The sequence below is a fragment of the Mobula hypostoma genome, chromosome 20, assembly GCF_963921235.1.
Source record: "Mobula hypostoma chromosome 20, sMobHyp1.1, whole genome shotgun sequence".
Classification (NCBI taxonomy): Eukaryota; Metazoa; Chordata; class Chondrichthyes; order Myliobatiformes; family Myliobatidae; genus Mobula; species Mobula hypostoma.
The window spans coordinates 44,374,448-44,396,661 of record NC_086116.1 but is presented as its reverse complement, the minus strand read 5'-3'; the positions used below and the strand labels follow the sequence as shown (position 1 = coordinate 44,396,661).

At 42.2% G+C, this 22,214-nt stretch overlaps 1 protein-coding gene across 1 annotated transcript in view; it reads left to right on the top strand.

The window, feature by feature from the left end:
* The window catches only part of nudt5 (nudix (nucleoside diphosphate linked moiety X)-type motif 5), a 28,270-nt gene extending 8,021 nt beyond the window's left edge, over nucleotides 1-20,249 (top strand). Inside the window, exons 4-10 of the mRNA XM_063072775.1 lie at nucleotides 2,278-2,330; nucleotides 5,451-5,558; nucleotides 6,720-6,815; nucleotides 8,873-8,974; nucleotides 12,424-12,480; nucleotides 12,591-12,644; nucleotides 16,634-20,249. Coding sequence (XP_062928845.1) covers nucleotides 2,278-2,330; nucleotides 5,451-5,558; nucleotides 6,720-6,815; nucleotides 8,873-8,974; nucleotides 12,424-12,443 — 379 coding nt within the window. The 3' untranslated portion in view covers nucleotides 12,444-12,480; nucleotides 12,591-12,644; nucleotides 16,634-20,249. The remainder of the gene's footprint in view (nucleotides 1-2,277; nucleotides 2,331-5,450; nucleotides 5,559-6,719; nucleotides 6,816-8,872; nucleotides 8,975-12,423; nucleotides 12,481-12,590; nucleotides 12,645-16,633) is intronic.
* The last annotated feature ends 1,965 nt before the right edge of the window (nucleotides 20,250-22,214 follow it).

Here is a 22,214-nt window from a genome sequence, read left to right as displayed (position 1 = left end):
GTGACCTTGTAGAGATGTGTAAGGTCATGAAGGGCAAGATGAAGTGCATTCACTCAGTCTTTTTCCCAGGGATGAGGAATCAAGAACTAGAGAGTATATGTGTAGGGAAAAGATTCAGTAGAAACCTGAGACACAAATTGAGTGTGGTCAGTATATGGAATGAGCGGCCAGAGGAAGTGGTTGAAGCAGGTACATTAACAACATTTAAAAGGCAATTGGACAGGTAGATGGATACGGAAAGTTCAGAGCGATATGGGCCAAAAGCGGGCAGGTGGGATTAGCTTACCTGGTGATCTTGGTCAGTATGGACCAGGTGAGCTGAAGGGCCTGTTTCCATCCTCCATGACGGGTTTGTTGCTTCTGTGTGTGAATTTTATTCTTTATGTATATTTATAATACAGCGTAGAACAGGCCGTTCTGGCTCAGCGACCCACACTAGCTTAATCGCAGGTCAGTTTACAGGATACCGGAGCACCTGGAGGAAACCCCCGTGGTCACGGGGAGAACATACATACCCCTTACAGAAGGCACCGAATTGAACTCCGAACTCCAGTGCTCTGAGCTGTAATAGAGTCGCATTAACTACTATGCTACAGTGGCGTCCCCAAATTTTTTCTTTTTTTTTAAACTGGTAAAACTGACTGAAACTGAGGGGCGGAAGCAATTATGTTTAGGAAAAAGCAGTTTCGTTGGATAATTTTTGTGGGATGTAACTGGATGTATCAGCAACAACTGAGAATATCTGTAACGAATGCCTCAGGGCTGCAAGAGCATGCTGCGGATTTAATTCATAGGCGAACATTTGAATATATGCTTTCTTGTACATTTTTATCCTTTTTCTTACAGTAATTTCTGGGGATTTCAGTGTTGCCATCAAGGTCAGCATTTATTGCCTGCCTGTAATTGACCTTTGCCACATCCATTGTGACCTTATGACATTCATTGTCAGCTTCCTTCCTGAACCACCAATTGTGTGATGACATTGTTTTTATTTACACAGTTTGCCTTCTCTTGCACACTGGTTGTTCATCGGTCTTTGTGTATGTATAGTTTTCCATAAATTCTATTGTATTTATTTATTTTTCCTGTAAATGCCTGCAAGAAAATGCATCTCAAGGTGGTACAGTGGATTCTGGTTAATTGGTCCATCAGTTAATTGAGACAGCCTCTTATTTGGGACAACTCTTAAAGAACCAAAACTAGTTGAGAAAATAGCCAGGAATCCCTTTTTTTTTGGGACACTATGCTGCATAACTGGGACAGGAGACTGTTGCCTGAGTTTCTAGCTAGCACTAGTCACACGCACTTGTGTTGCGATTAAACACTACACGTGTTTAGAGCAGTCAGTTTTTAAATACCGTCAGTTTGTTTTTGAACAGCAGTGATATTTGTCACTGATAGTTGGTGAGAAATAGCAGGAGAGTTCAAACTGTTTTGCTCACCGTAGTTTCAAGCATTCATGTTTGGGATTGTCAGAAATACCTGGGGGTGAAAATGAAATGATTTCACTATTTCAACAAGTTAGGAACTACAAAGAATTTTAAGGTATCGACAATCATCTTGAACGTTACAATGGAAATTAATATTTGGAGGATGCAATTATCTAAAGCATTGTTTGAAGACAGTTCATTATCTGCACTAGGTGTCAGCATTGAATTTGTTTATTTACAGTAAATCAAATGAACATGGCAGTGTGCCCTGGATGACATCCTCTTTCAATAACTGTGAGAAACTACAGTTTTATAGTGCCGTAGTGGTATTGTTAGTGTTCTAATTTATTCTGTATTTCATTTAAATATGGTACATAATTGATTACTCAGTTAAAAGGTAGTTTGTCTTTTTCATTTTTCCATGAAACTTTGACTAATTGGGGCGGCTGCTTAATTGGGCCAAAATGTACTGGTCCTGATGTGTCCCAGTTAATTGGAATCTACTGTATATGACAACATGTATGTACTTTGAAGTTACTTTGAACACTCCTGTATACTACAGCCCATCGTCACAGAACATCTAATTCCTCCCCCTCTCCTTCCTGCTTCTTCCTACTTCAGGTTCCAGCTTTAGGAAATGTGTCCTCAACTGTCAGGCCATGTGTCCTGTTTTCGCTTTCTCTCGGTCCTTCTCTACTTCAAAGTCTCCTCGAAACGCATTTCGCCATCACATGATTAATACCCCTTTGAAATACCACACTGATTATTGTTGTGTACTTACAGTGATATTGATATGAGCTGTTGTTCTATTCTCTTTTGTTTCATTTGTTTTATTTTGTTAAAACAGGGTATGGGAAACGGTGAAAAGAACGACCAGGAAACCGAATAGTAAATGTGATGGTAAGGCGGCAAGCAGAGTTTGGTGGCTGCATCCATATTTCCTGTATGTTTTAATGTAACTTATGTATTTTATTTAGAGTTGCAGCACTGTAACAGGTCCTTCGGGCCCAGTGACCCACGCTGTCCAATTACACCAATGTGACCAATTAATCTGCTAACCCAAACCTCTTTAGAATGTGGGAGGAAACCAGAGCACCCAAAGGACACAAGGAGAGCATACAAACTCCTGAAAGACAGTTGTGATTGAACCCTGGTCATGGGGCTGATATGCTAACCACTACGCTACTATACCCCCTTCTGTGGGAATGGAATGTGGTTCAACTTGGTTTTGGGAAGGGCGGATGCTGAGGGTTTGCTTCACTGACTGGAACATTTGGAAATGGGGGCTTAGTCCTGGGTGAAGAGGGAATGGAGAATTTTTCGTTGCATGAAAGGGTTGTAAAGTTTTGGAGTTCTGCACTCTGGACTGTGGACACTGAGCCACCAGTGGATCAGCCAGTGTCTGATGAAGTGTCTGCAGCTCTGCCTGATTCTCCACACTTTCTGGGAGAGTTAGAAATGACAGACACAAAAGATTCTGCAAATGCTGGAAATCTTGAGCAATGCACACAGAGTACTGAAGGAATTCAGCTGGTCAGGCAGCGTCTATCGAAATGAACAGTCAGCATTTTGGACTGAGACGCTTTTTCAGGACTGGAAATGAATAAAGGAATAGGGCAGAAGATCTGCTTCTGCTCCAATGTTATAGGAATATTTTATGAAAAATGGACTTTTGACATCATATTCTACCTTGTTATGGTCTTGTGCCTTAATGTCCACCTGCACTGCATGTGATCTGTAACTGTAACACTTCATTCTGCACTGTTATTGTTTTCCCTTGTACTACTTCAGTATGTGATGAAATGATCTGTACGGATGGCATGCAAAGCAAAGCTTTTCACTGAGAATAATAAACCGATTCACTCCCCACATAACCACTCACTCTTTCCAGCAGCTAATTAACCTGTATGCATGTTTTCAGGGATGTGGGGGGGGGGGGAGCAAGAGTACTGGTGGGTGCATACAGTCAGAAGGTGAATGTTAAAACAGCATCAGAGGTCGGGATTGAACCCTGATCTCTTGATATTGGTTTATTATTGTCACGTGTACCAAGTACAAGAGATCTATTCCAGAGTCTGGTGATAGAGCAATAGAAGCTGTGCTTGAACTCGCTGTTGCATGCTTTCAGGCTTTTGTATCTTCCTGATGGGAGAGGGGAGAAGAGAGAATGTCAGGTGGGTGGCCTCTTTGATTATACTGGCTGCTTTACTGAGACAGTGAGAAGTATAGTGGGGAGGCTGTTTTCTGTGATGTACTGAGCTGTGTGTACAACACTCTGTAGTTTCTTGCAGTTGCATGCAGAGCTGTCTTTTGCGTGGTGGGCCAGTGTCTCACAGTGTCACTGTACTATCTCTCTCCAAGTCCCCAAATTCAGACAGCTTTGTCCTTGTCTGCTGCCTCCTTCCTCTCTTCTGTCCACAGGCAGTGAACACCAGCTGGGACATGAAGACTGTTCCTATTTTACCATTTCCACTCATTGATGAATCAAGGATGTTTCGTCAGCCTGTGAAAGCTAACCTGGAAGATCTTCAGGATTAGGATGGTAATTGGTGGGTTTGGCATGTAGGGATGGTTCCTCATAGTGAAGAGGAGTTCGTAAATTGATTTATCATCACATGTACTGAGGTACAGTGAAAAGCTTGTCTTGCATAAACATTCATACAGATCATATTACAGCAGTAGGTTGCCTTAGTACAAGAGAAAACAAAGTGTAGAATATAGTGTTACAGTTGCAGAGAAAGTACAGTGCAGGTAAACAAGGTACAAGGTCATAACGAGGTAGTTTGTGCAGACAAGAGTACATCTTACTGGGGAATCATCAGTCGTCTTGTAACAGCAGGGTAGAAGCTGTCCTTGGCCCTGGTGGTACATGCTTTAATAATTTTGTATCTTCTGCCCAATGGAGGATGCGTGGGGTCTTTAATTATGTTGGCTGTTTTATCGAGGCAGCAAGAAGTGTAGACAGATGCCATGGAGGGGAGACTGGTTTACATGATGTGCTGAGTTGTGTCCAGAACTCTGCAGTTTCTTGTGATCTTGGGCAAAGCAGTTGTCCTACCAAGCTGTGATACATCTGCCTAGGATGCTTTCTGTGGTGCATCGATTTTAAAAATTGGTGAGTGTCAAAAGGGGACATGCCAAATTTCTTTATCCTCCTGAGGAAATAGATGTGTCGCTGAGCTTTCTTGATGGTGGTGTCCGTGTGGTTAGACCCTGATAGACTGTTGGAAATGTTCACTCCTAGTAACCTGAAGCTCTCAATTCTCTCAAGCTCAACACCATTGACGTAGACTGGAGTGTGTGCACCCGGGTTTGATCCTGACCTCCAGCGTCGGCTGTATGTCAGAGTTTGCATGTTCTCCCTGTGACTGTGTGCTTTCCTCCCATCTCCCAAAGACGTGCAAGAAGGGAGCTTAATTGGCTGCTGTAAATTGTCCCCAGAATATGGATAAGGGGTGGAATCTGGGGAGTTTGAAGGAACTATGGGGATTGCTGTGGAGGGGTCAATGGGTCTCGGGGGGTACCTGCTTCTGTGCCATCCACTCGCTGGCTCTCTGGTATTGTGCTAGTGTATCTCCCACTGCAGTCTATGTAGTTGGTCCTCAGTTTGAAATCACCGTTTCCATCAGGCAGAAAGTGCAGAAGCCCACGTCACCAGCTTCAGGAACAGATATTACACTATAACCATCAGGCACCTCATCGGTGTGGATAACTTCACTCACTACAACTCTGAACTGATTCCACAACCTACAGACTCACTTTCAAGGATTCTTTACAACTCGTGTTCTCAGTTTTATTTTTTTAATTGCAGAGTTTGTCTTCTTTTTTTGCACCTTCATTGTTTGCCTGTATTGATGTATATTTTTTCATAAAATCTATTGTTTAATATAACATCCCTGTAAATGCCTGCAAGAAAATGATTCGCAGGAAAGTATATGGTAACGTACTGCGTATATGTACTTTGATAACAATTTACTTTGAATTTCGGAATATTAACCCCCGCTTTTTCCAAATGTTTAGGTGTAGGTATACTGGCAGTGCTGAAAAGGACACTCCATTACGACTGCTTGATCCTGGTGAAACAGTTCAGACCACCAATGGGATGCTACTGCCTGGAACTCCCTGCCGGTGATGTAGAATCAGATTCATTTATTTATCACATGTACATCGAAACATTCAGTGAAATGAGTTGTTTGCGTTAACAACCAACACAACCAGAGGATGTGCTGGGGGCAGTCCGCAAGTGTTCCCATCCTTCCAGTGCCAACAGAGCATGCCCACAACTCACAAACCCTAACCTGTACATCTTGTTTGGAATATGTGAGGAAATTGGAAACCCATGTGGTCACGGGGCAAACATAAGATCTCTTTACAAACAGTGGCAGGAACTGATAAGCTGGCGCTGTAGTGCTGCACTTGCCACTACACTACCATGCCTCCCTAATCTCATTAGTTGAGGTTAACCACAGATGTTAATCTTAACTAATTGCCAGGGTTAAACCAATTGCCGTTAATGTGGCTAGTGGCTGTTCCAATTTGCAATTAGTTGCATTTTCGTTTTAAAGTTAATTCACAAGATTTGGGCTTTGTTGACAAGGTCAGTCCCTAACTTTCCTTGAACTAATGTCTTGCCAGTTCATTTCAGAGTCAAGACCGTGGGCTTGGATTTATATAGAGGTCACATTGGCAGATTGGAAATTCAAAAATTGCAGCTGCTGAAAATCTGAAATAAAAACTGTTTGCTGTTAGAAATTGCAAGAAACTCTCAGCAGCTCAGGCAGCATCTGTGGAGGGAAACAGTTAATGGAATGGATCAAATATTAAGCAAAAAACACACCGCTGGAGCAACTCAAAGGATCAGGTAGCATCTACGAAGGGAAATAGACAATCCTCAAAACATCAACTGTTCATTTCCCTCCACAGATGATGCCTGACCTGCGGAGTTCCTCCAGCAGTTTGCTTTTTAGCTCCAGATTCCAGCACCTGCAGTCTCTTGTGTCTCCAGCAAAAGGATGTTGACAGTTTTTCTCTCCACAGTTACTGCCTGACCTGTTGAGAGTTTCTTGCAATTTCTATTCAAAAAAACCACAAGTTTTTCTCCCCAAAGGACACCAGTGATTCAGCTGAGGTTTCATGGTGATACTAATATTTTTTTAGTCTAAATTTAATATAGTTAATGAAATGGAATGAGTGAACTATTTGATGGTGAATAAAGGAGACATTGTGGGACAGGGTAAAAGCAGGCCTGCTATTCAAATGTAACTCTCAGTTCTCCCGCTCTGCTTGCAGGTCTCATTGATGATGGGGAGACTGCAGAAGCAGCAGCCTTGCGGGAGCTGTTGGAGGAGACCGGATACAAGGGAGAGATCAGTGGCACTGGTCCAGGTTTGACACAAACAACTGCTGACACCAATTCTGTCCACCTGCCCCCCCCCCCCCCACCGCATCGGCCATCCCTTATTGAGTTCTGATCTTGCTCTCCTTCCTAAAATTGAATTGAAATTAGAATTATTATTGTCATGTATCGAGTTACAATGGGAAAAAAGCTGTCCTGTATACTGTTCATATAGATCTGGTTGTTGCGCAGTGCATTGAGCTAGAATAAATTAAAACAATAACAATGCTGAATAAAGTGTAAAAACTACCAAAAAATAGTGCAGTTCAGGTAAATGATAAAGTACAAGTTCATAACAAGGTAGATTGTGGGGTCCATTCAAGAGTCTGCTAACAATGGGGTACAGGTGGTCCTTGACCCGGGTGATATATGCTTTCAGACTGTTCTATCTTCTGCCTGCTGAGAGAAGGTCTGGTTGGGTGGGTATATTAAACTGATTGTTTTACCAAGGCAGTGGGAATTCTAGACAACATCTGTGGAGGGGAGGCTTGTTGCTGTGCTGGGCTGTGTCCACGACTCTGCAGCTTCTTGTAGCTGCAACTGGAATTGGTTTATTATTGTCACATGTACCAGGATAGCGAAAAGTTTTTCTTGCATACTGTTCATTACACAGTGCGTTGAGGGTAGAATAAGGTAAAACAATAACAATGCAGAATAAAGTGTAACAGTCCAGAGAAAGTGCAGTGCAGGTAAAAATAAGATGCAAGGTCATAGTGAGAGACTGTGAGGTGAAGGGAACCAGGTCTGACACTGAGGCATCTGTTCAGAATGGCTTTGTACGTTACAACAGTTTTAGTTCTGCATATCAAAGGTAAATCAGGAACTGAAGCAGCTGATAACACGGGGCAATTTATGCACAGCGAACTCCAACAAACAGTTCTCAGTGATTGAAGGAAAGATATTGGCCAAGACGGCAAACTCCTCTCACTCCATTGCACTTTCCCTCTCAAAATGATTTACCCCACCTAAGACAGCAGACAGGATCTTGGGTTACTGTCTCACTGGAAAGGCAGCACTCCCTACGTTCTCAGTGACATGCTCCCATTGTAATTGCCTCTGGCAGCTCGTGCCACGTACCCACACCTACTGGCTGAAGAACCTGACCCTTGGGTCCCTTTTAAATCTTCCCCTTTAAATCACAAGACTAAAGATACAAAGTACATACAACTGTTCCAAAGATGCCTCCCCATCATAGATAAGAATATGGATAGGAGAAGGACATGAGCTGATAAGAGGCATAGATAGAGTGGGCAGCCAGTGCTTTTTCCCAGGGTGGAAATGGCCAACACCAGAGGAAATACTTTTAAGTTGAGTGGAGGAAAGTTTCTGGGAGATGTCAAAGGTAGGATTTTTACACAGTGACTGGAATACATTGCCAGGGATAAACATAGAACATAGAAATCTACGGCATATTACAGGCCCTTCGGCCCACAATGTTGTGCCAACCATGTAACCTACTCTAGAAACTGCCTAGAATTTCCCTAGCGCATTGCCCTGTTTTTCTAAGCTCCATGTACCTATCTAAGAGGCTCTTAAAAGACCCTATTGTATTCGCTTCCACCGCCGGCAGCGGCAGTGGATTCCACACACCTACCAGTGTGTGTGGAAAAATTTACCCCTGACATTTCCAAGCACCTTAAAACTATGCCCCCTCGTATTAGCCATTTCAGCCCTGGGGGAAAAGCCTCTGGCTATCCACATGATCAATGCCCCTCATCATCTTATACATCTCTTAGCAGGTCACCTCTCAACTTCCATCGCTCCAAGGAGAAAAGGCCAAGTACAGTCAACCTACTCTCGAAAGCTACGCCCTCCAATCCAAGCAACATTAGTTATGGAGGCAGATACAGTAGGGATATTTAAGAAACTCTTAGATAGGCACGTAGATGTAAGAAAAATGGAGCGCTTTCGATTGTGAAGGAGGGAAGGGTAAGATTGATTGTGAAGTAGGTCAGTACAACATAGGCTAAATATATTGTTCATGTTCTATGATATTAGACTTAAATGGATTACCTTTTAAATTGCTGTTGAATGCTCTTTCTTTCAGTTGTCTGCATGGATCCAGGGCTGAGCAACTGCACAATGCAGTTTGTGTCTGTTAATATTAATGGGGACGATTCAGAAAACATCAAACCCAAGCAGAGACTGGGTAAGTTCTGTCTGGGTTAGAGACAATTGCAGATCTACCGTTGATGTGGCTTTGCATTAGATGTGATCATGGAATATCATCTCGGCTGTTATTGTTATCCTCAAAGCCATGTCCTCCTGTGAAAGAGCAACATTAAGACCATAAGACAAAGGAGAAGTAGGCCATTTGGCCCATCGAGTCTGCTCCGCCATTTTATCATGAGCTGATCCATTTTATCCTATTTAGTCCCACTGCCCCGCCTTCTCACCATAACCTTTGATGCCCTGGCTACTCAGATACCTATCAATCTCTGCCCTAAATACTTGGCCTCCACTGCTGCCCGTGGCAACAAATTCCATAGATTCACCACCCTCTGACTAAAAAAATTTTTTTCGCATTTCTGTTCTGAAAGGGCGCCCTTCAATCCTGAAGTCATGCCCTCTCGTACTAGACTCCCCCATCGTGGGAAACAACTTTGCCACATCCACTCTGTCCATGCCTTTTAACATTCGAAATGTTTCTATGAGGTCTCCCCTCATTCTTCTAAACTCCAAGGAATACAGTCCAAGAGCGGACAAATGTTCCTCATATGTTAACCCTCTCATTCCCGGAATCATTCTAGTGAATCTTCTTTGTACCCTCTCCAACGTCAGCACATCCTTTCTTAAATAAGGAGACCAAAACTGCCCACAGTACTCCAAGTGAGGTCTCACCGGCGCCTTATAGAGCCTCAACATCACATCCCTGCTCCTATACTCTATTCCTCTAGAAATGAATGCCAACATTGCATTCGCCTTCTTCACTACTGACTCAACCTGGAGGTTAACTTTAAGGGAATCCTGTACGAGGACTCCCAAGTCCCGTTGCATCTCAGAACTTTGAATTCTTTCCCCATTTAAATAATAGTCTGCCCGTTTATTTTTGCTGCCAAAGTGCATAACCATACACTTTCCAACATTGTACTTCATTTGCCACTTCTCTGCCCATTCTTCCAATCTATCCAAGTCTCTCTGCAGACTCTCCGTTTCCTCAGCACTACCGGCCCCTCCACCTATCTTCGTATCGTCAGCAAACTTAGCCACAAAGCCATCTATTCCATAATCCAAATCGTTGATGTACAATGTAAAAAGAAGCAGCCCCAACACTGATCCCTGTGGAACACCACTGGTAACCGGCAGCAAACCAGATTAAGATCCCTTTATTCCCACTCTGTTTCCTGCCAATCAGTCAACGCTCTATCCACGTATGTACCTTTCCTGTAATTCCATGTGCTCTTATCTTGTTAAGTAGCCTCATGTGTGGCATCTTGTCAAAGGCCTTCTGAAGAGACCATCTAACAAGGAGACCATCTAAATAACGAAATGTCCCAGTGGGTTTCACAAGAGATTCTGCAGATGCTTTAAATCTTGAGTAACGCGTGCAAAATGCTGGAGGAACTCAAGTAAGTCAGGCAGCATCTATGGAAGGGAATAGACAGCCGACATTTCAGGCCAGTGAAGGGTCTCTTTTTCAAGGTTTCCAGCCCACTGCAGAATCTCTCCCTCCAAGAGGACCACAACCTTTTTGTAGGGTTTAGAGGCTTGCATGCCACAAGGACTCAGAGCTATGTTGGCTAGAGTCGGGGCCTGTACTTTGGCTCTTGGTAGGGTCACCCATGGCAAAAGGGTCAAAGGGTAGAGGCCAGACTAGGAGAGGTCCACTGGTCCTCCAGGTTCAGGGATTCAGCTCAGGCCTAACAACCCTGACTGGCAAAACAAAATTGTTGTGGAAAGGGCAATAAAGAATCCTTCTATAGCTGTGTGCAGTGGTATGGACAGACAGAGATGGAGGAACAGGCAAACTGACCACAGAATCCCTTGCCTGTCCAGGAGAGAGGTCGATAAAAGACTGATGTCATTGGTATAGAGAGACCAGCAAGGCTAAGCATGCTGTTGTTAATAAACAGTTGACATTTCAGGTTGAAGCCCTACATTGGGACTGGAAAGGAAGGGGCAGAAGCTGAAATGTCCCAGAGTGTTTCCCAAGAGTTTGTGAATTAAAAACAGACATTGGATCCCTGATAATGTTATTGTATATTATGCCAAAGTCAGCAGTTGAGGGTCACTGTTGACCTGAAATTTATCTGGATCAGCTGCATTCCTGATGTGGCTGCAAGAAGAGGTCGGAGTCTGGGTACCCTGCAGTGAGCGACTAACCTTCTGGCAACCCAATGTCTTTCCATCATCCACAAGGCCCTAGGTCACAGTCAAAGTTGAGCTCCTTGTAACACAGGAGGTTAGCGTTGAAGTGTAAGTAACTAGGAAGGCAAAAGGAATATAAACGTGGAGATGTCTTGCTACAACAGTAAGGGAGACCACAGCACCAGCATCACGTACGGTTTGTCTGTTGATACCTAACTTTCATTGGCGGCACAACGGAAAAGGTTCTCTTGGTCAAATTGTGGGAGGATGAATTTTGTCACTGAGGGTGGTGAACCTTTGGAATTCTTGACCCTAGTTGAGGCAGAGTCATTGAATATATTCTAGATTGGGGTCAATAGATTTTTCGATGTCAAGAGAGTTGTGGATAGGACAGGAAAGTGGAGCTGAGTCTGAAATTTGCATTTTTTGGCCAGTATTTGTTTATGTATAGTTTTTCATAAATTCAGTTTGTTTTCTTGTGAATGCCTGCAATAAAATGAATCTCAGCAGAGTATATGGTAACATGCACTCAGTGGCCACTTTATTAGGTCACCTGCTTGTTAATGAGAGAGGTCAGAGGAGAATAGAAACAGAAACCCTACTACACAAAGCTGTGCCAATCATGTCCTTACCTTAGAAATTATCTAGGCTTACCCATAGCCCTCTATTTTACTAAGCTCCATGTACCCATCCAGGAGTCTCAGCCTCCACCGCCAGCAGCCCGTTCCACGCGCTCACCACTCTCTGCGTTTAAAAAAAAACAAACAAACAAACTTACCCCTGACATCTCCTCTGTACCTACTTCCAAGCACCTTAAAACTATGCCCTCTCGTGCTAGCCATCCCAGCCCAGGGAAAAAGCCTCTGACTATCCACACGATCAATGCCTCTCATCATCTTGTACACCTACAAGAGAATGGCCAGACTGGTTCAAGCTGACAAGAAGGCAACAGTAACTCAAATAACAGTATGTTACAACAGTGGTGTGCAGAAGAGCATCTCTGAACGCGTAGCATGTTGATTCTTGAAGAGCATGGGCTACAGTTGCAGAAGACCACAGACATATGGGAGGTAACGAATAAAGTGGCCACTGTAAATGTACTTTGATAATTAATTTACTTTGAACTTTGAAAACTGTATCTTCCATTATCTCGTTGAAAGGTCTGTGGTCATGAGTGCTGACTCCTTGCTCCTGTTTTTTAACCTTGTGACATTTAATTGTATGATTCTTGTAAAATCAGTACATTTACTTCATTGCATCGATGAAATTGTTTTTTTTTCATCTTTACAGATGACGGAGGTACGTTTTAAAATGTTTTTTAAAACCTTGGATGTCTGGCTTGGCTAAGTATGATAAAAGAATGCCTCACTCTTTTATTGCATGGAGTAATCTGATTATGGCTGCATCTTTAATTTTGGCAGTTACTATCTTCTTATTGAGACATTTTGTCTTCTCAGAGTTTGTTGAAGTTATTTTAATTCCTTTGAATGAACTTCGAAAGAAAATTGATGGTAAGCTTAACATGCTGATTTATTCCTGAACTGTTCGAGCCAGAATCAGTATAAGGTCCATTATCACTGACTCTGTCATAAAATTTGTTGTTTTGCAGCAGTAATACAGAGCAATATGTTAAACAAAGTTATAAATTATAAGAAAAGATGTATATAAAAATAGTAAGTTAATAAGTAGTGAGGTAGTGTTCATGGGTTGGTCCCTTGTCTGTTCAGAAATCTGCTCTTAAAACATTGAGTGCATGTCCAGAACCTTTTCCCTTGCAAAGAGACTTGAGAAAGTTTAGTATTTCGGCCAAGACAACCACTTCCATGTACTGGAATGAAAAATTATGTAAGGTCTTTATCAAATGTTTCTGCAGTATTGATTTGTACTTTTGATTCATTTTAATCATTAAAGTTAGACACCAGGGAGCTAGTGTAACACTATTACAGCGCCAGCAACCCGGGTTCAATTCTCTGCTGTCGGTAAGGAATGATCATGTTCTCCCCGTGACCTCATGGGTCTCCTCCAGGTGGTCCAGTTTCCCCTCTCATTCCCAAGATGTACAGGTTAGTAGGTTAATTGGTCAGATGGGTGTAGTTGGGTAGCACAGGCTCATTGGGCCGAAAGGCCTGTCACTGTGCAGTATCTCTAAATAAAATAAACTGGAGCTGGGGGTGGGAGGAGAGGAAATCCCCAATAGGGTTAAAGTGAGGTGATCATGAGGATAAACTGTTATCGCTTAGTGAGTGAATAGGAGCGGGGTGTGTAGGAGTTGTGAAATGCAGAGCTGAGACTGTGCCTGCCCATCAGTTGTATCTCTAAATAAAAATTCAAAATGTATTCCCAATATAAATAAATGATATTGAAAGTTTAAGCAAATCCGCTGATAGAAAGGTTGTGAGTGGTGGTAAAAATCTTCTGAGGTGTATATATTTCAATGCTAGGAGTATTGCGGGGAAGGCGGATGAGTTGAGGGCGTGGATTGACACGTGGAATTATGATGTTGTAGCAATTAGTGAAACTTGGCTACAGGAGGGGCAGGACTGGCAGCTTAATATTCCAGGGTTCTGATGTTTCAGATGTGATCGAGGCAGAGGAATGAAAGGTGGGGGAGTAGCATTGCTTGTTAGGGAAAATATTACAGCAGTGCTCAGGCAGGACAGATTAGAGGGCTTGTCTACTGAGTCCTTATGGGTGGAGCTGAGAAACAGGAAAGGTATGGCCACATTAGTGGGATCGTATTACAGACCACCCAATAGTCAACGAGACTTGGAAGAGCAAATCTGCAGAGAGATAGCAGGCAACTGCAGAAGACATAAAGTTGTGGTGGTAGGGGATTTTAATTTTCCATACATTGATTGGGACTCCCATACTGTTAGGGGTCTAGATGGTTTAGAGTTTGTAAAATGTGTTCAGGAAAGTTTTCTAAATCAATATATAGAGGGACCAACTAGAGCGGATGCAATATTGGATCTCCTGTTAGGTAACGAATTAGGGCAAGTGACAGAAGTCTGTGTAGGGGAGCACTTTGGTTCCAGTGATCATAACACCATTAGTTTCAATTTGATCATGGACAAGGATAGATCTGGTCCTAGGGTTGAGGTTCTGAACTGGAAGAAGGCCAAATTTGAAGAAATGAGAAAGGATCTAAAAAGCGTGGATTGGGACAGGTTGTTCTCTGGCAAAGATGTGATTGGTAGGTGGGAAGCCTTCAAAGGGGAAATTTTGAGAGTGCAGAGTTTGTATGTTCCTGTCAGGATTAAAGGCAAATTGAATAGGAATAAGAAACCTTGGTTCTCAAGGGATATTGCAACTCTGATAAAGAAGAAGAGGGAGTTGTATGAAATGTATAGGAAATAGGGGGTAAATCAGGTGCTTGAGGAGTATAAGAAGTGCAAGAAAATACTTAAGAAAGAAATCAGGAGGGCTAAAAGAAGACATGAGGTTGCCTTGGCAGTGAAAGTGAAGGATAATCCAAAGAGCTTTTACAAGTATATTAAGAGCAAAAGGATTGTAAGTGATAAAATTGGTCCTCTTGAAGATCAGAGTGGTCGGCTTTGTGCGGAACCAAAGGAAATGGGGGAGATCTTAAATAGGATTTTTGCGTCTGTATTTACTAAGGAAGCTGGCATGAAATCTATGGAATTGAGGGAATCAAGTAGTGAGACCATGGAAACTGTACAGATTGAAAAGGAGGAGGTGCTTGCTGTCTTGAGGAAAATTAAAGTGGATAAATCCCCGGGACCTGACAGAGTGTTCCCTCGGACCTTGAAGGAGACTAGTGTTGAAATTGCGGGGGCCCTGGCAGAAATATTTAAAATGTCGTTGTCTATGGGTGAAGTGCCGGAGGATTGAAGAGTGGCTCATGTTGTTCCGTTGTTTAAAAAAGGATCAAAAAGTAATCCGGGAAATTATAGGCCGGTGAGTTTAACGTCAGTAGTAGGTAAGTTATTGGAGGGAGTACTAAGAGACAGAATCTACAAGCATTTGGATAGACAGGGACTTATTAGGGAGAGTCAACATGGCTTTGTGCGTGGTAGGTCATGTTTGACCAATCTGTTGGAGTTTTTCGAGGAGGTTACCAGGAAAGTGGATGAAGGGAAGGCAGTGGATATTGTCTACATGGACTTCAGTAAGGCCTTTGACAAGGTCCCGCATGGGAGGTTAGTTAGGAAAATTCAGTCGCTAGGTATACATGGAGAGGTGGTAAATTGGATTAGACATTGGCTGGATGGAAGAAGCCAGAGAGTGGTGGTAGAGAATTGCTTCTCTGAGTAGTGGAGGCCTGTGACTAGTGGTGTGCCACAGGGATCAGTGCTGGGTCCATTGTTATTTGTCATCTATATCAATGATCTGGATGATAATGTGGTAAATTGGATCAGCAAGTTTGCTGATGATACAAAGATTGGAGGTGTAGTAGTCAGTGAGGAAGGTTTTCAGAGCCTGCAGAGGGACTTGGACCAGCTGGAAAAATGGGCTGAAAAATGGCAGATGGAGTTTAATACTGACAAGTGTGAGGTATTGCACGTTGGAAGGACAAACCAACGTAGAACATACAGGGTTAATGGTAAGGCACTGAGGAGTGCAGTGGAACAGAGGGATCTGGGAATACAGATACAAAATTCCCTAAAAGTGTCGTCACAGGTAGATAGGGTGGTAAAGAGAGCTTTTGGTACATTGGCCTTTATTAATTGAAGTATTGAGTATAAGAGCTGGAATGTTATGATGAGGTTGTATAAGGCATTGGTGAGGCCGAATCTGGAGTATTGTGTTCAGTTTTGGTCACCAAATTACAGGAAGGATATAAATAAGGTTGAAAGAGTGAGGAGAAGGTTTACAAGGATGTTGCCAGGACTTGAGAAACTCAGTTACAGAGAAAGGTTGAATAGGTTAGGACTTTATTCCCTGGAGCGTAGAAGAATGAGGGGAGATTTGATAGAGGTATATAAAATTATGATGGGTATTGATAGAGTGAATGCAAGCAGGCTTTTTCCACTGAGGCAAGGGGAGAAAAAAACCAGAGGACATGGGTTAAGGGTGAGGGTGGAAAAGTTTAAAGGGAACATTAGGGGGGGCTTCTTCACACAGAGAGTGGTGGGAGTATGGAATGAGCTGCCAGATGAGGTGGTAAATGTGGGTTCTTTTTTAACATTTAAGAATAAATTGGACAGATACATGGATGGGAGGTGTATGGAGGGATATGGTCCGTGTGCAGGTCAGTGGGACTAGGCAGAAAATGGTTCGGCACAGCCAAGAAGGGCCAAAGGGCCTGTTTCTGTGCTGTATTTTCTATGGTTCTATGGTTTTATGGTTCTAAAGTTAGTAGTTGATAAATCTGTGTAACTGCCCGGTCTTACTCAGTCTGCCCATACATATACTCCTGCACAAAATGTACTATTGGCTCTCTGCATTCTCATTATAGAATTGTGCTTAGTCATTCACATTTCATTAGTAGCTTAAAAAAAATCTGTTTTGTTTTGTGAATGTTTTGTTTCCTTTTTAGAAATGCTCCAAAATGAAAATATTATCGTGGATTCCCGAGTTTACATCTATGCATTGGGTTTAACCCACGCAACATCCAAGCCAGATGTATTGCCTGTTTTGAAAGCATGAAGGTTGGGGTGGGGGGAGGGGGAAACGGGGTGGAGATCTTCTTGCCTGGAGGTAAAACAGCTCTTGGAGGAAACTGTAAAGGAGGAAAATATTCCATTTGAAGACATTTAACCCCATTATTATAATCTGCTATTATGTAAATTCCTACAATATTAAGCATTGATAGGTTTAGAATTGGGTCTAGAGTATCAAGACCTGCTTTATTTTCAAAGGGAATGTACTGTTAACTTGAAAGTCTCATTAATGACATTTTGTCAGAGCTGTAGCTGTCCACTCAGGATTTGCAATGAGCATGCATAGAGTTGGAGATAGTTATGTTCTGGTTTTTTTTTCAAATCCCTCCATAGTGCAATTATAAAATTGTAAGATTCTCACTAGTGTGAGATTGATAAATGACAAATCAAGTTGAATACAGTTGTTGCATCTTCATGAAAGAAATTATTTAAAGCTGCCAGGAAACTGGGTCTCGTGAGAGAGGATGTGGCCAAACCCAAGACTTCCATGAATCTCAAATTAGACAAAACCATAAAGACATAGGAGCAGAATTTAAGCTATTTTGCCCATTGAGTCTGCTCCTCCATTCCATCATGTCTAATTTATTAGTCCTCTTAACCCCATATTACACTGAGGTTGAATTTATCTTGGCCCATTTGGTTTTCTGCTGTATAATGGGTTCCTGATACCATATTCAGGCTGTTTGGGAATGCACTGGATAAATTTCCCTTTGTCCGTTAATGAAGTTCAGATTCCCTCAGCTTCCCACCATTCACCAAACCAGTTAATCATCAGATTCCATCAGCTGACATACCAGTGCAGTGGAAGGAGTGGATGCAGTCAGGGGTGCCAGCTTTTAGATAAGACAGTAATTTACACTGGGATAGGGGCAGCACATTCCACAGCATTGACTGATGTCCCTGATACCCCAATCTGTGTTTATGCCTCTGTCATTATCTCAGTGCTAAGCACAAATTGGTGTTACACTTCCAACCTTCCAGCTGTCTACCCTTCAAAAGCACTGAATAGCACTGCAGAATGTCTTCTGCTACTAAACCATGCTAAAAACTAAACTGCTGGAGTTAGTCAGTGGGTCAGACAACATCCGGGGAAGCAGGCCAATGTTTTGGATCAGACTGTGACACATTTCTCTGCCTCCACCGATGTTGCCTGACTCATTTGTGTTCCTCCAGCAGTTTGTATTCTTTAAGCTCCTGATTTCAGCATCGGCAGTCTCTAAAGAAATGCAGGTCTGTTGAGGATTTTTTTTTTGAATGAAGCTGGTGCCACGTGGGCAAGATTGCAAGGAAGATTATGATGGGTCCCATTTTTTTCAAATCCCTGCAGTCCTGGACCAGACAACATGTACACCTTCTCTCAGAACTCAGCTAGCCATCAATCAGTTTTTACTGTCTGGGACCATTCCTTTTGCACTTGACTGACAGATCTATCATTTAACAATTCTGCAATAAACCGCAAAGCAGTTTAATCAAAAAATGCATTCCACCTGCTACAGAGGATTCTTTTGCAATGTTATTAATACATTTAGCAATAGATTTCTTTCTGTGAGTGGCTCTTAAGATGGCATTTTAGGTATGTAATGTTAAAATTGTTGCTTTATGAAAGAAAGCAACTTTAACGTGGGTTGGTGTCACTGTTAAGTATACATTTTGGAATATAGCTGAAGATGTTTTGTGAGGTTATTGCACAAGGATGTTACTTCCAGTCTAGTGTTAGGAGCAAACTGCTTGCTATTTGAATAGGATAAGTATAATGTCCAATTCACAACTCTGAACAGGTAAATTATGCAAAATGTAACATAGGAAAGGGGTTAATATGGAGGCTTAGTATTTCCGAAAATCTTGTCCGTCATACTCAGTCTTTATATGACAGCTGTATACTAGATCAGCATTTAGTTCAATTGGTTAAGTTTGGTAAGCTCATTGGAAGCATGAAGAATCTCATAATTGAAATCATTCCAACAGTTGACACTGACAAGTATTGACTTCTGTACAAAATTACTGTAATACCTTCATTAAAACACTATATATATATATATATATATATATACAGTTCTTGTTTCTCTCCGCATGATACCAAACAAAATGTACTTGCAAATTATTGCCAAGTAGTTTTGTGGAAGATTGGTTTTTCAATCTCTAAACTTTGAGGAGTGTGCTACATTTTAACACATTTAGAAAGGTCATTTACAACACCTACAGTTGCAATTACCTGGTTTTCTGCATTAATTACTCATAAAATGTGGTCTGATCTTCATTTAAGTCACAATAATAGACAAACACAATCTGCCTAAACTAATAACACACAATTGTACTTCTCGTCATTACTAGGTACACCATTTAAACAATCAGTCTAGGTTCAAACAAGTATGTGAACCTCTGGGGTAATGCCTTCTACAAAAGCTATTTGGAGTCAGCTGTTCCAATTAATCAGTTGAGATTGGAGGTGTGGGTTGTTGTGGTACCCTGCCCTTTAAAAAAGACACAAAGTCAAGTTACTGACAGAGCCTGCGCTTCTCAAGAAAGATCTCTTTATGTACCCCATGCCTTGATCAAAACAACTTTGAGGATCTTAGAAAAATTGTAAAGATGCGTGAAGCTAGAAAAGGCTACAAGAGCATTTCTAAAGACCTGAGTGTTCATCAGTCCACAACAAGAAAAATTATCTACAAATGGAGGAAATTTAGTACTTGTTGCTCCTCTCCCTAGGACTGGGTGTCCTGCAAAGAGTACAATGTGCAATGCTGATGGAGCTGAAAAAGAACCCAAGGGTAACAGCCAAAGACCTGCAGAAATCTCTAGAACTTGCTGAAGTCTGTGTTCATGTGCCCACTACAAGAAAAGCTCTGAACAAGAGTAGTGTTCGTGGAAAGACAGCACAGAGGAAGCCACTGCTCTCCAAAGAAAACAATGTTGCACGTCTCAAGTTTGCAAGGACCACCTGGATGTTCCTCATCGTTTCTGGGACACAGTTCTGTAGACAGCGGAGACAAAAGTTTAACTTTTGTTTGGGGCTGCTTTGCCTGGACAGCTTGCAATCAATAGGGAACAATGAATTCAAAATTGTATCAAGACATTTTACAGGAGAATGTCAGGGTAGCGGTCCATCACCTGAAACTTAATAGAAGTTGGATGATGCAACAAGACAATGATCTGAAACATGAGTAAATCAACAACAAAAAGAAGAAAATTCATGTTTTGGTATGGCCCGGTCAGGATCCAGATCTTAGCTCAATTGAGATGCTGTGGCATAACCTGAAGAGAGGGCTGTTCATATAAGGTACCTCAGATATTGATGAACTGAAACAGTCTTGTTAGGAGGAATGGCCTGAAGTTCCTTCAAGCCAATGTGCAGGACTGATCAACAGTTACCAAAAACGTTTGGTTGAAGTTGTTGCTGTACAAGGGTTTCACACCAGTTACTGAAAGCAAAGGTTCACATACTTTTTCCAGCAAATACATGTAATATTGGATCATTTTTCTCAATAAATGAACAAGTATAATGTTTTTGTGTCATTTATTTAATTGGTTTCTCTTTAGTATAAGGACTTGTGTGAAGGTCTGATCACATTTTAGGTAATGATAGTAATCTAGAAGTTTATAAGGCTAGCAGGAAGGAGCTTAAGAAAGAAATTAGGAGAGCCAGAAGGGACCATGAGAAGGCCTTGGCGGACAGGATTAAGGAAAACCCCAAGACATTTTACAAGTATGTGAAGAGCAAGAGGATAAGATGTGAGAAAATAGGGCTAATCAAGTACAACGGTGGAAAAGTGTGTATGGAACCAGAGCAGATAGCAGAGGTACTTAATGAGTACTTTGCTTCAGTATTCTCTACGGAAAAGGATGCTGGCGATTGTAGGGCTGACTTACAGCGAACTGAAAAGCTTGAGCATGTAGATATTAAGAAAGAGGATGTGCTGGAGCTTTTGGAAAGCATCAAGTTGGATAAGTCACTGGGACCAGATGAGATGTACCCCAGGCTACTGTGGGAGGCAAGGGAGGAGATTGCTGAGTCTCTGGCAATGATCTTTGCATCATCAATGGGGACGGGAGAGGTTCTGAAGGATTGGAGGGTTGCAGATGTTCCCTTGTTCAAGAAAGGGAGCAGAGATAGCCCAGGAAATTATAGACCTGTGAGTCTTACTTCAATGGTTGGTAAGTTGATGGAGAAGATACTGAGAGGCAGGATTTATGAACATTTGGAAAAGCATAATATGATTAGGAATAGTCAGCATAACTTTGTCAAAGGCAAGTCGTGGCTTACTAGCCCGAATGAATTTTATGAGGATGTGACTAAACACATTGTTGAAGGTAGAGCAGTAGATGTAGTGTATATGGATTTCAGCAAGGCATTTGACAAGGTACCCCATGCAAGGCTTATTGAGAAAGTAAGGAGGCGTAGGATCCAAGGGGACATTGCTTTGAGGAGATTTACAAGGATGTTGCCTGGATTGGGGAGTATGCCTTATGAGAATAGGTTGAGTGAACTCAGCCTTTCTTTCTTGGAGCGACGGAGGATGAGAGGTGACCTGATAGAGGTGTATCAGATGATGAGAGGCATTGATCTTGTGGATAGTCAGAGGCTTTTTTTATGCAAAGAGTGCTGCTGGTGACTGTGGTGGAGGCAGATATGATAGGGTCTCCTGGACAGGTATATGGAGGTCAGAAAAATAGAAGGCTATGGATAACCCTAGATAATTTCTCAGGTAAGGACATGTTCCGCACAGCTTTGTGGGCCAAATGGCCTGTATTGTGCTGTAGGTTTTCTATGTTTCATTGTGGTATTTATGCAGAAATAGAGAAAATTCTAAAGGGTTCACAAACTTTCTGGCACCACTATCCATGCTTAGCAAATCAGGTTGCTAGCTACCCCAGAGATGAGTGTGTGTAAGACTATAATGATTGCATATTTCCCCAAGAGCTCTGATAGAGACTCTTGGGTTAATTAAAATATGGGATTGTATACACTCCCCTTGTATTCATTATGCTGGTACCCTTTGTATCAAAATTTTCCAAGTCCCACCTGGCATCGTGTGCAAAGATCACAAGTGGTGCTCCTGATCTTGAACCAGAGTCCCTTGTTAAAGCATAGGAGGCATTGATTCCATAAGGTCCATGATGGCCAATAGCAGAGCTCCTACTAGACATTCCCCTTCTTCCCAACTTATTCTTTCCTTGATAACCATCACCACCCTTTCAGTTCCTTATCCCTCGTTTCCATCCAGGTCTTAGTGATGTGTTGATAGTTCAGGGGCCAGTTATTGAGCAGCACACCTTTCAAGCCTGGGAAGAAACCCATAGAATCACAGGGAGAATGTGTGCACTCCATACAGAGAACACCCAAGCCAGGACTCAACCTAGCTCCCCAAAGCTTATAGTAGCAACTGCATTACTATACTGCCTACACATGAACAACCCTCCTGCTCTATTACGGAAGGCATGCTACAGATGAGTCTC